Source organism: Trachypithecus francoisi, unplaced genomic scaffold (genome assembly GCF_009764315.1).
Source record: "Trachypithecus francoisi isolate TF-2019V2 unplaced genomic scaffold, Tfra_2.0 Lachesis_group5, whole genome shotgun sequence".
NCBI lineage: Eukaryota > Metazoa > Chordata > Mammalia > Primates > Cercopithecidae > Trachypithecus > Trachypithecus francoisi.
Window position 1 is genome coordinate 107775462 of NW_022681470.1, and position 13279 is coordinate 107788740.

Below are 13279 nucleotides of genomic sequence, written 5' to 3' on the forward strand. Positions count from 1 at the left end.
ACTTCCTGGCTTGACCAGGCATTGCCGCCACCTCTTCTAAAACTTCTCCAAACTCCACTCCTCTCAAGCTCCTTTCCAACCTCTCATAGCCCCTCTTCTTCTCCACCCACCTTTTTAAAAGTCATTAGAAAGAGATCTGCACCTCCCAGTGTGATTCTGACTCACGGATATTTGCCCAAAAGTAATGGTGCATGTGAAATACTAAGCCTCTTTTCAAGGGCAGGTTCACGAAGGAGAGGCTGAGAAAAAGTTTCCTAAATAAGACCATCTGTTTCTCTGAAGATGCTCAGATGCAGAAACATTTGCTTCCCGCTGATATGCTTTAGTCTCAATGGGTCCCTAGGACAAACCCAGACTCAAGAATCTCACCCACATCCTCCGTGCACCACTGCTCCACACCGGCTTGGGGGTGCTTTCTCCTCCACGGGGCAGTCTTTAGCCCTGTGTCCACACTGCAGGGTGAAGTTGGAGTATACTGAGTTCGTTTAAGGAGCCTCAATTCTGGTTGATCATTTATTCATAATGCTGCAAGGCCCTTGGGGCAGAGAAGCACTTGAGAGTAAAAGCAGTCATGGAACTCAGAACAAACAGAACCTGCCCCAGCACCCAGCAGGAAGCCCTGAGCGTCACAACAGACATATCCCGCCCTTCTACCCCAGCCACCCCCAGCATTCTTGCTGAAGCCCTAGGAGCCCAGGCCTGAGGAGGAGCAGGGAATCAACTCACGTCACCCAGGCTGGTGTTCACAGCAGGGGCCCCCTCTCGGCACCCTGGGAAGGAGTGCCCACTCCCACAGCTCCTCTCTCCCAGGCGAGAGCTGAGCCAGCCATGGGGACATGGGGCGGGCAGAGTGTCAGTCTCCACTCTCCTCCTGCAGCCCCTCACCCGGCAGTTCAGCACATCCTGCCGGGTTCCTCTCGGAAGTCCTGACTTTGCCTTGGGGCAGTTGTGAGATTTCTCCCTTGGCCTTTACCACCCAAGAGCAATGGGAGCACAACCCCAGGCCAGACCAAGGGAGTCAGAGGAGGTGACCCAAGAGGGGGTGACAGGACAGCTGGCCTGGAAAGATAAGAGTTGTCCAGGATGATCAGGGGAATGGAGAAGTTATTTCAGGTGGCAGAAAGAACAAGACGAAGGCATAAAGGTGGGAAAGATCTTGGAGCGTTTAGTGGGGAGGTGTCATCAAGAGGCAGGATGGTGTAGTGGCTGAAAGTGGGGACTCTCAAGCTTCTGTCCACATCTTGGCTGTGCCATTTAGTAGCTGTATGCCCTTGGGCCAGTTGCATAACCTCTCCGTCCTTCAGTGTCCCCAGGTAAAAAGTGGGGATAACAATAATAGCCATCTTGTAAGGCTTTTGTGAAGATTATGTGACATCATACATAGGAGCACTTAGGGCAGGACGGCACATAGTAAACACTCAATGTTATGGTTATTGTGGCTGGAGTGTAGGGCACCTGGGGCAGAACAGTGGAAGGTGAGGCTGGCTAGAAAGGCAAGGGCCACCCCGTGAAGAAGCTTGAATGCCATGTGATTCTGTGAATTAGTGGTTTTTCATGCCGACTCCCGAACGTTCCAAGGAGGTAGCCTGAGGGGTGGAAGGTACTCTGGGTGCCCTGTCTCTGAGCCACTCTTCAGCTGCTGCATGTGATTGGGCTTTTGGATGGTACTTCGTCTGAAGAAGAGGCTTTCCAACTACAAAACAAGTATGAAATGAGAAGCCACTGCAGAATTCTGAGCAGGAGAGCAACCTCCTGGTTACAGCAAGGAGGATGGATTGGAGGGGGTGGGCAGGGGGAGTTAGAAAACTGCAGGGATCTGGCAGAGATGGTGCAGGCCAGAGCTGAGGTAGTGCAGGGGGGATGGGAGGAGAGGGCCTCAGAGTTTGGGGACACTCAGAAGGGAGAAGCTGTGCAGCTCGGGAACTGAGTAGCCGTGGAGGGCGTAGAGCATCTGAGCTCACGCTCACTTTCATCCTGCCCCTGCCACCCATTCTTTACAAGCTGCTGAAGTCCCAAACTACTGCAAGTCCTCCAAGGGCTCTGCTTTTCACAGGAAGCAAAATCCAATCACTTCCAAGTCGTCCCTTGACCTCCCTCTTACCCTTTACTTACTCTGGTACCACAGCCACCATCCGCTTCCCCCAGCCAGACCCACAGCACTCTTTGCTAGCCCCTCTGCTGAGAGCTCTCCTTCCACTCTTGGCTGCTCCTCCCCATCTTTCAGGACCACTCTGAGTAAAGTGGCCCCACACCCACTCACTACCCTTGGTCAGGTCCCTGGCTCCCTCACTGCCCTTGGGTACCATCTTGCTTAGGGTACTTTTGTCTCCCTCCCTAAGAATATGAGTTCCTGGAGGGCCGGGACTTTGTCTGTCTTATCATTACTGTCTCTCGAGATCCTCCAACATTTAGTGGTTGTGTGACAAATGAAGGACACACATGAAAATGGTCTCTGGTGTGGGTGTCTGGGTTGAAGGTGACACAGTGGACTGAGTAGGAAGTAGAGAAGGAAGGGCAGGGGTAGACCCAGTCTCCCGTCGTCTGCAGAATCATGGACAAACTCCCAAGTATGGGCTGCTAGGCAAGCAAGGCTGGCCCTTGCCTGGGGCCCTGTTTCTAGCCTCATCTGGGAGCTCTCCGCCCCTGTCATCACCATGCTCTCAACCACAGGGAACGCCTCATGCGCCCCGAACACTCCCTGCCCTTTCCATGTCTTTAGGCACTGTTGATCCCTCTCCAGAGAAAAAAAGCAAAAGCTCTTGCTTGCTTTTTTCTGACAGAAATCTACTTTTACTCACCTTTCTAGATCCTACCAAATATCACCCTCTTTGGGAAGCCTAGCTTGAAATCTGGGACTGAGTTCCTGGTTCCTTGCTCTGCATGCCCCCGTCTTGTCCACATCTCTATTACTGCACTGATCAAACCAAACAGTACTACCTACTGATATGCCTTTCTCTCCCCTGCCCCTGTTCCAAGACCGTGAGCTCTTTATAATAATAGTAATAATTATAATAGTAGCCAATACTTACTAAGCACCTACTCTGTGCCAGCCACTGTGCTAAGTAAGCACTTTGCACAAATTACCTCATTTAATCTCTGTGGCAACCCTAAGAGGTGGGTCCTATATTCATCCCACTGTACAGGTGAGGAAGCCAAGATTATGAAAGGTTAGGTAAGCCATGCTACTCTCTTAGGAGTACGTAACCTCTCATAGTCTTGGAGCTGGAAGCTGGATCTGACCGACCCCAAATCCACATTCTTAGCCATTTGTTCATTAACCAGTATTTGCTGAGCCCTTACTACACATCAGGCACTGGGCTACACATGAGAGGTATAAGGATGAATAAAACCAGACCCCATCCGTGCCTTCAAAGAGCATACAATCTGGTGAGAAACACAGGCATTCATCATGTAATCCCCAGATCAACATAAAAGTTATAGTTGTAGTGTGTGCTTCAAAGAGGAGGCCTGTGTTGCTATGGGAAGAGATATCATGGGGGCTGGCTCAGCTCCACGTATCTGGCTTCCACATCTGACTCATCTCTGTACCACCAGTACAGAGCCCCAGGCCCATAAAGTGGGGTTGCTCAGTGAATGTTTCTTTAGCCATTGGGGTCCAGTCGGCTTCCACCCCATCTCTCTTGCAGCCCCCCTACCCTCCCACAACTCCTGGGGAACTTAACAGCACTTCCTGCCCTGTGCTTCTGAGATCTTTTCAGGTCTCCTATGGCTTTCCTGAAAGTGTAGCGGATGCTTCTCTGCTGATGATGAGAGATTCAGACAAGCCACTTAATGACTAAGAGACTAGAAGTGTTCCGTAAGAAATGGGGAAGAATTGTTCTTGCTTTGCTTAGCCTGCATTCCCAAGATGGACTCAGAGGCACTGACGCCACTGGCTGCTTATTCAGGAGGAAACATGGCTGGCCTTGGAGAAGAACAAAACATTTGAGGGACAATGGGGACTAAAAAAATGGGAGCATTTGGATTTCAAAGTGAAATTGCTAGATTCCTTGAGGCAGGCAATAGACACCACTTAAGCATCCTTGGGTCATCTCAGTTGGTGATGGCTGATAGATTTTCCAGTTGGAATCTTGGGTTCTCATGGCTGGCAGGGACCTTGAGGATAGAGCATCTCATCTAGAACAACCCCTACATTTTATAGCCCGAGGACCAGAGATGGGAAATGATTTGCTCAAGGTCTCACAGTTAACTGGGGGCAGAGGGTCTAAAGTCCAGGTCTCCTGATTCATGGTTCACTGCCCTTTCATGGGCAGCCCACAAATAGGATATCTTTTTCTATGCCCAGGACTATGTGATTGCATCAAAGAGAGAGAAGTGCTTTAATCAGTTGTTGCAGAGGGGCCTCTGGGAAAACAGGGAGTGCAGTGTTGGGCTATAGATAGGTGAGCCTTTAAGAATCTTACTGTCCAGACACTCTGGGCACTGCAGCCAAGGAGAATGCTACTGTTATGGGCAGCGACATCAGGTGTACAGATTGCACTGAAGGACAGATTTCTCCAGAAGCCAACATCCTGGCTCCCTCCCTTCAGCAGGTCCACCTCCTGCAAGCACTAGCCAAGACTTTCAGCCAGCTGCTGCTGAGCTCTGATCTACCCTATCAGCTTCTAGGTTAGCAGTCTAGAGGGCTATGCTGGTTTCTACTGCTTTCTGGATAGCAGTGACCTCTCCTGCACCAGAGAGCTCATTACCAGTCAGGGGCCCTAAGGCAGCCTCTCCTGACAGCAGGTGAAGATGAAAGCAATAATGTGCTAGCTATTCTGAAGCCCCTGGTCACCCATGGTTTTACTGAAGTCCAAAGTCTCAAACACCTCTAATGAGGATAAAAGGCTGGTAAGCCATGTGGGATCTGACTGAAACCTCCTGAGAGAGGGTAGTTCAGAGAGAGGACCTGGTGAGGGCTGAGCTGGGGCCTGGCTTTCCAGAGAGAGAGTGACTACCAGGAGTTGCTGACCCTCTCTGTTTGTTTAGCTCTCATCTCTTATTTACTCAAAATTAACCTGTTTATTTTCCCTTATTAAATAATCCAGTCCTCTGCTGCTTGTGTGTGCAGGAGAACAGTGAACCAAGAGCTGCTAACATGCCACCAGGCACAGTGAGGGCCAGCCACTCCCCGAGGAAGCCTCCAGAGCCAGGCTTTTGTCTTCTGGCCCTGGTTTCCTCCCTGCCTCCAGGTCATAGTGGGATCTTGGGCCAGTCCTTTTACCTGGCTGTACCCATGGACGGAGGGTGCAGTTCACTTTTGGGTGCAGGGGCCACACCACACTGCAGACTCAGCACCTGCATGTCGCCAGCTGCCACAGTCCTGTGAGAAAGAGCAGGGGTCCTGCAAAAACCAGGAGGTCTGCGGTTCACTGCTCCCCTGGAGGGAGCCATCCTTGACAGCACTTCACAGAGCCTGGGGCGATGCTGTTTACCCTGAGGGACCTCTCATACCCCCAGGCAAGCCTCCCAAGTCCGTAACGAATAAACTCAGCCTCCCCCAAAAGAGACAGCCTGTGAAAGCGCAGGCAACTCCGCATCTGTAGGACATGGTGGTGGGGAAATGGGGATAGCAGCCTTTTGTTCGCTCCCTCTCAGAGGGGCCACAGGAGCTTCCAGAGTTCTTCCCAGGGCCCTGACTCGATCATAACACTGCACGAAGAACCACTCCTTCCAGAGTTCTTTTACTAACATGTAAGCGCCCCTTTCTGCGAGCATTTCTGTAGCTGCTTTTGTGTCCTTCTGGGCACGCTGAAGCACAAGCAGGTGCAAGGCACGGACACTGTCACAAAAGGGGCTCTTGTCACTAGATGCTGGGGGACACAGCTACAGGGAAAAGAGGACTTGGTGACTCCTGTGAGCTGTTCGAGGACAGGAAGCCCTGTAGGGGTGTTGAGGAGAGATGCTCACTGTGGCCTGGACCCTGGGCGAGGGTCCATGGGGGTGTGGTGTGGGGGCGTGATGTAGGTGTAGGAGTATCCAAGCAAAGAGGAGAAGGGGAGTCATTTTAGCAAAAAGGACCAAAGATATACCAGCCATGTGGAGCGGAGGGTTGGCATAGAGAAGGGAGAGAGCAGCAGGTGAGGAGGTAAGACAGGGCCCAGTTGCTGAAAGCCCAAGTGCAAGCTAAGATGAGCCTTGATCCCAGAAGCCAAACAAGGGGAGCCACTGAAGGTGTTTGAGCAGTGGCAATGATATATGAAACTCTCGCACCAAAGCGCTCATTAGTCACTCAGCCTTGGGCCAGTTATTTAACTTCACCAAACATGAATTTTCTCCTGTGTGCAATAGGGATGATGAGAGAGAGAGAGCACCTACTTCATAGGGCTGAGGTAAGACTCACCAAGATAGTCTAGCCAAGTACTTAGCAGAGGCCTGACACACAGTCCATGTGCAATGGGTTGGTTCCTAGTACTGTGCTCACTGAATCTAAAGGGTTTCAGTAACTTGGGGCTTGAGAGGTTATTAAGGGAAATAAAGGGGTTTCTCTTTATACCTCGGTGCCTCTGTGAGACATGGAATATTTAGCCAGATGTGATGCTGATCTGCCCGCTGCTGTAGGACCCATGCCAGGGCACAGGGCACTTGCTGTGTGTGTCTCTTTTGACTATGGGTCTAGGGAGCCAGGAGATGCACCTGAGCGAGATGGGAACTCCAGCACCTTCTTTTAACTGGTTAAGCCCCACTAGACCATCTACATTTCGAGAGTGGGGACTGCATACTCTCCACAAAGCATGGTGCCTCTGGCAGGCACTCTGTAAATATGAATGGAAACACAAATGAACAAGTGGATGGAGTGTACGCCAAGGTGCAGAAGTGTGAGGGTTCCCTTGAGCAGCTTCCTAGGTGAGCTGGAAGGGCATTGCTCAAAAGTGGAGTGCAAGGACCACTCTCCCAAGAGTCACGAGTCCAGGCAGCTGGCAAGGCTTATCAACCTGAGCAAGTTCTTCGTCTGTGAAATGGAGGGGAAAATGCCAACAAGCCTGCCTCACAGAGTTGCTGAGAGCCTCACAGATGGAAGTGATCTTCATGGAGGCGCTCCACAGGGGCTGGTGTGGGATGGCTGGCTCTGTGGAGGCCACGGGGTTCTGTGTGCAGGAGGGGTGGCTGTCTCCACAGTGTGCCCAGCCCTGGCCCCAGCCAGGCCCTTCCTGGGAAGCTGGGGGTATTCACCTTCTGCTGTTCCTAGAATTTGGTTTGGGGGGTGACTTTATTTCGGGGATGTGGACAAAAAGACAAATCTAGGGCTAGGAAAGCGGGGGGGTGTCAGGGCTGCCTAGAGGAGAGTGTGGTGAGTGCAGGCTCTGGAGATAGGGGGAGAGAGAGCCTTGGCTTATTCTCCAGGGGGGACCAGGGCTGTCGGAGTCTCCAGGAGAGGGTGGCTCTTTGCAAGGAGAATGGACAAAAACCCTGGTGTCACCCTCAACTCTTCTCTTTCCCAGAAGTCATTACCTCCTTAGAGAGGCCTTCTCTGGCTAAAAATTCAACAACTATAGCCTCCTGCTGGTCATTTTATATTCCCCTTCTCTGCCTTTTGTTCTCCTTGATACTTTTGACTAACTTATGTAGTTACCTCTTTTATTGTCCTTTGCCCTAATAAAATGTAAGCTCCACTTGTAAAGATGACAACAATAAACACTGGGGACTACTAGAGTCGGGAGTGCTATGCTCACTACCTGGGTGGCAGGATCATCTGTACCCCAAACCTCAGCATCACGCAGTATACCCATGTTACAAACCTGTACATGTACCCTCTGAATCTGAATCTAAAATAAAAGTTGAAATTATTTTTTTAAGTTGAAATGTATTTTTTAAGTTCCATGAAGGCAGGGATTTTTGTCTATTTTGTTCTCTCCTCTATCCTTAGCACTCAGATCAACACTTAGCACATAGTAGGTGATCAATAAGTATTTGTTGACTGACTGAATTACTGAATGGATGGATGGATGGATAGATGGATGGATGGGTGGATGGATGGGTGGATGGATGGATGGATGGATAGATGGATGGATGGGTGGATGGATGGATGGATGGGTGGATGGATGGATGGGTGGATGGATGGCCTCATCTGAAATCACCCCAAACCCTGACCTCTTCCTCCTCAAACCTGACTCTGGGAGCCCTATGAGAGAAAACATCTCCATATCTTGGAGCTCCTCTTCAAACCTGCAGGAGGAGGCTTCACCATGACAGCGCCCTCCTTCATCAAATGGAGGAAGCAACCTGGCAAGGCACTGTTTAATGCCACACATGGGTGTGCTTACTGTCTTTGAGGTTTTCCTATTCTCTCAGAAACTCCCAGGAATCCCTGGCCATGATGATTCTGGGGGCAGGAGAGGCAGCAGGGCGTGTGCTCTGTGCTGGGTTTATTTTTAAAGGATGACCACATTTAAGGAGAAAACAGAAAGTGGACCTGAGGCCTAGCATCAAACACTTGCCATCAGATGGGGTGCCAGGTGTTTGTCTCCTTGGTTGGCTGTGATTGACAAAGAATTACTACACTGAGGGGCAGAAGCAGAAAAGAATCATGGACCTGCTGGGAGACGGGACACCTGAAGGCTAGAGCATGTGTCTTGTCCAGGACACTGTCATGACCACATGCCTGGATGGGCAGGAAGTCGAGGGGGTCAGTGACTGAGAAGGGTGAGCTGGAGGAGAACAGGAAGAGGCCATAAAGGGGCTGGTGGTTGGAGGCTGAAGCCAAGGGGCACATGGAGAGCAAGTCAGGCCAAAGGCAGAATTGCAAGGACCAGGGTCAGAATGTGGTTGATATTGAGAGGGAATGTTGGAAGGGGCAAATTGTACTGAAGAGGCAATATTGTTTCCATTGCCTTTTATACCCAGTTACTCGCAGCAAGGAGGCCAGTCCCTTAGTCTTAAAAACAGAGCACTGTGTCTCCAAGAGCCTCCTCCTGACCCCAGAGAGCCCCAACAGATGCTGCACAGGACATGAGGCCGGTGGTCTGCAAGCCCCTCATTTGCCCTCTTGTCTGCTTCTTTGCAGGAAAGCGTGGACTTGGGAGAGATCATGTTCTCCCTTTGCTACCTGCCCACAGCAGGCAGGCTCACCCTCACGGTGATTAAGTGTCGGAACCTCAAGGCGATGGACATCACAGGCTATTCAGGTACTTCTCTTAACCTGAGTGGCCTGCCAACAGCCCAGACATTAGGATTTGGAAGGGTGTTCAGGGAGAAGGGGAAAGAATTGTCAGCATTCTTAGAATAGAAGCACCAGCTCTGGACGCAAACTGCTTGGATTTGAACTCCAGTTCTGCCACTTCTTTGCTGTGTAAATGCTTTGGTTTTCTAGTCTGAAAAGTGGGAATAATAATATCTTCTATGGGCTGCTTTCAGGAGAAATGAGTTAATTCATGTAAATGTTCAGAATGGTGCCTTGCACATATAAGCACTCAGTAGATATCATCTATTGCTGTCATTCTTTCTCTTAGAAGAGGGAGATAATAAGAAGTAAATATACAGGATTAAAAAATTAAGGATAAGTTTTCTTATTTATATGAGGCCCCAGGACTTCCGGAAAGGTTATGTCAAGTTTGAGTGTGTAAATGTTTGCCGGTCTGTGCAGGCTTATGGCAGCAATTCTGTGCACTGAGCCAAGGAAACAAATCCACTGAAAAGCAAAATGCATTTGTATTTGAGGCTTTGCTGCAGGCCTCCTGGCCTCAGCCTCAGCACCAAGAAAGCTGCTAGGTACAGCAGGAACATAGAAATATAGTCCTATTCTAGTGACAGAGGAAATGCTTGTTTGGGGGCGGCTGCACAGCAACCTGCAGGATGGACGTAATGTCAGAGGTTTGAGTCTTCCCCTACAATTCTACAAGTTGTGGAAGGAGGTATTTGAGTTTGGAAACAACAGAGGAGTAACTTGAGTCTTGGGAGCCTCCTTCCCTCATCAGCTCAGACTGCTCTGAGGAGTGAAATGGGGTGAAGCCTCTCAGTCTGGGCTGCACTCAGAATTGCAAATGTGGAAAAAAGCTCAGTTTGTTTCCCTAGATCCCCTGCCCTCCTGCTCAAGAGACTCTCGATGATTCAGATTACCAACGTAAAACCACTCAGGAGGTGCTTCTGAACTTAGCTGGGAATATATTAAAGAGTTTTCCTCATATTTGCTTTGTATTCTTTATTTATTTGCTGAAAAACCCCTAAGTTGTGGAAGAAGGTATTTGAGTTTGGAAATAACAGAGGAGTAGCTTGAGTCTTGGGTATAATCAGTTGCTGGAAAGAGGTGATGGCTGAGCCAAAAACACCTGGGCTCAGATATAACCTGGTGCAGCTGGAAGAAGAGGAGGTATCAGGCCTTGAAAACTGAAGTTTCAGGACAAGGTGGTCAGGAAACCCTAGAGTAACATGTGTTTGCTGCAGCTCTGAGTCCCTCAGAGCTTCCCACACACATCAGGACGTGGGGAAGAGATTAACGGACCTCTTCTGGCCTGGGAAAAGCTTAGGCAGCAGCAAGTCAGCTTCCCCTAAAGTACAGCCAATGTAGATTTCATTTTAATACCAAAATAAGTGCATAACAGGGAAGAAAATTCACTGAAGACTCTCAAGGCTGCTGAGGGAAATAGGATTTTGCTGCCTAAGTCCCCACACTCTCTTTTCTCTGGCGTAATTGAATTGATGTGCTGGAGAGAAAGCCTATGGTGAAGCTGCTGAGGTCATCACAAAAGCTGCTCTGAATCAGAGAGTTTGGGGTGTGAGGTTTTTTTTCATGCTAATTTCTAACCTCCCTTTCACAATTGCCCCTCTTTTCGACCTGGGTTTGGAGCCTGTTATTAAACCTTGGCTTGATTCTGAAGATCCAGGGGTCCTCTTTTCGTTACAGGTTTCTGTCTATTTTGTTCATTGATGTAAGCAAGTATCTGGAACAGTGGATAAAACACAGTAAGCATTCAATAAATAGATATTAAAAGAATGGATGGTTGAATTTACAGCATTAGGAACCTGGTCCAAGGGTGAAGTAGTGGGGGTGTACTGGCTAGGAGCCTCTCGAACTAGATCTCCTGTTCTTGAGGATGAGTCTGAGGTTGCCCTCAGCCCAGACTTATTTGATGTTGAACTAAGCTGGGGAGTGAATGGAGCTTATTAATTGCCTATTCTTGAATTGTGTGGCATTGACGTCTAAAACCCAGGATCTTCCTATTCTCCATGATCTAAACTAGCCCTGAATCAATTCTCAAAGCCTATCTGCTAGAACTATGACACTAAAAATAGCACAAAATAATAATAAGGACCAGTATGCTACAAAGGGGTGGTGAGTGCATTCTAAATGCTGAATTTTGATGGCTCCCATGACAATGAGGCTGAAATACATTGCTGGTCTTTGTGTCCCCTCCCTCAGCTGCATAGAGCATCATAGGCTGTTAGAGAGGAAAGGACCTCCAAGATCATCTGGGGCCACCATTTCACTAGAAACCATGGATTTTTGCCCCAGAAAAGCCTAAGGAATGGTCATCTGTCTGCTTGGCTTCATGGATGCTGGTGAAAGGGTGGGTTCCTGCAAGGGAAATATGTACGCTGAATTTTACAAATTTCCTCTCAGCCAGGCACAGTGGCTCATGCTTGTAATCCCAGCTACTCCGGAGGCTTAGGTGGAAGAATCACTTGAGCCCAGGAGTTCAAGACCAGTCTGGGCAAAACAGCAAGACCCTGTCTCTTAAAAAAAATGGATATGCCTTGTAGGGGTGAACAGGGTTGGGGAAGTTTGCTAAGGCATTTGCTCAGTGGCCCATGGGACAAGTGGCTCTGCCTCTATTTTTCCAAGCCATTCCAAGATATGGAAATCTGCTCTGATGTGGGAATGTATGGAAATAGGCATATGTATGGAATGTATGGAATGAGGCAGCACCTGAGCAACCTCAAGTCTGGAGCCACTTTGCAAGGCAAGATACATCCTTATGGGTCTTGTAAGCTGCTGTGTTAAAGACAGGTCTTGGGGCTAGCTCTGCCCATGTGTCTACCTGAACCTGAATAATGTCCTGGGGCATATCCACAGAGAATGGAATCTGTGGAAAGCAGAGCCTCATGCCAGTTCTCAAAACTCTCACTTCCTTTATACTGAAAATCCCCGAGAGAGGATCCTTTCAAATGTATAGTTAAAGAAGCAGGTTGATTAAACACCTCATGGTCTCCCCATCAACCCAACCTCATGTCCCCACAGTTAAGGCATAGCTACTGCTGCCACATGGATTAGTTGGCAGCTCATTTAGGTGTCTACAGAAATGCCTTTCAGGCTTGGGGTTTCTGATCAGGTGTCACAGTTCTTCCTCGTTTCCACCATGGATGTGTGCCTCATCTGCCATCTGAATGATGCCAGGGAGTACAGGGCCCTAGTGGGTGCTCAGTGTCCAGGAGATAGAACCACATGCCTATAAATCACAGAGCTGGGAAGCATCTGCTTGGCTGGCACCTCCTGACAGATTCACAGGAGCCCTGGCTTCTGGGCAACAAGGTGTCTCAGCACATCAGTGTCTCAAAAGCTATTATTACCTGTGAGCCGCCCTCCCATTTCTTGAGCTGTGCAGCATAAATAACAATTATGATGGTGACCGAGACACCTGCGCTATGAGATACAATAGGTATCACTTCACTTGGGTGAGTAGAAAATTTCAGGGTAGAAAGATGGCCATGAAACACCCATTCAGAAAACTAAAGAAAACAAAAAGATGGGGAGGCACATGGAAGTTCAATAAAAGCATCTCTTTGCAGGATGGAGAGAATCCAAGATCCCACTGAGAAAGGAAATGTCAACCAGCTGCCCTGAGTCTCCCCGGGCCACAGCTCCCTCCTCCTCCACTGCCCAGAAGTGGGCAGGAAACGGCTTCCAGGGAAGCAGAGAGCAGGGCCACTTCCCGCCTTCTAGATGCCAAATGGAAATGAGATTATTGAGACAATGGGACCCAAAATTATGTTCTCAGGTGGGGAGGACATGAACAGCATCGTGATTGTTGCTGTTCATTTCACTCTGACACATTGTGTCTCCTTGGCCATTGTTGAGTCCTATTTTTACCCCACCCCAAAACCTTTATCCTTTGGTTTATAATTCTGAAAAAACAAAAAAGCCACTCAAGGAAAAGCACTCCTCATAGGTGAAAGAAATAGTGTCATTGTTCAGCCTCATCACCCTTTTGAGTCAGCCAGTGATTGATGAGCTGAGATTTAGGGCTGTGAACTGCATACCCGTCGGCAGGTGCCATGTCTGATTTGGGGCCAGCTTCCCCATTAGTAAAAGTCCTTTAGGTGCTCTCCCAAGAATACTGAGGTA

General features: G+C 49.2%; 1 protein-coding gene across 5 annotated transcripts in view; it reads left to right on the forward strand.

The window, feature by feature from the left end:
- SYT6 (synaptotagmin 6) overlaps window positions 1-13279 on the forward strand; it is a 61754-nt gene that overhangs the window by 41178 nt on the left and 7297 nt on the right. For all 5 annotated transcript variants that reach the window (XM_033195815.1, XM_033195812.1, XM_033195813.1 and 2 more), the window contains one exon: window positions 9005-9125. In XM_033195815.1, coding sequence (XP_033051706.1) covers window positions 9005-9125 — 121 coding nt within the window. The remainder of the gene's footprint in view (window positions 1-9004; window positions 9126-13279) is intronic.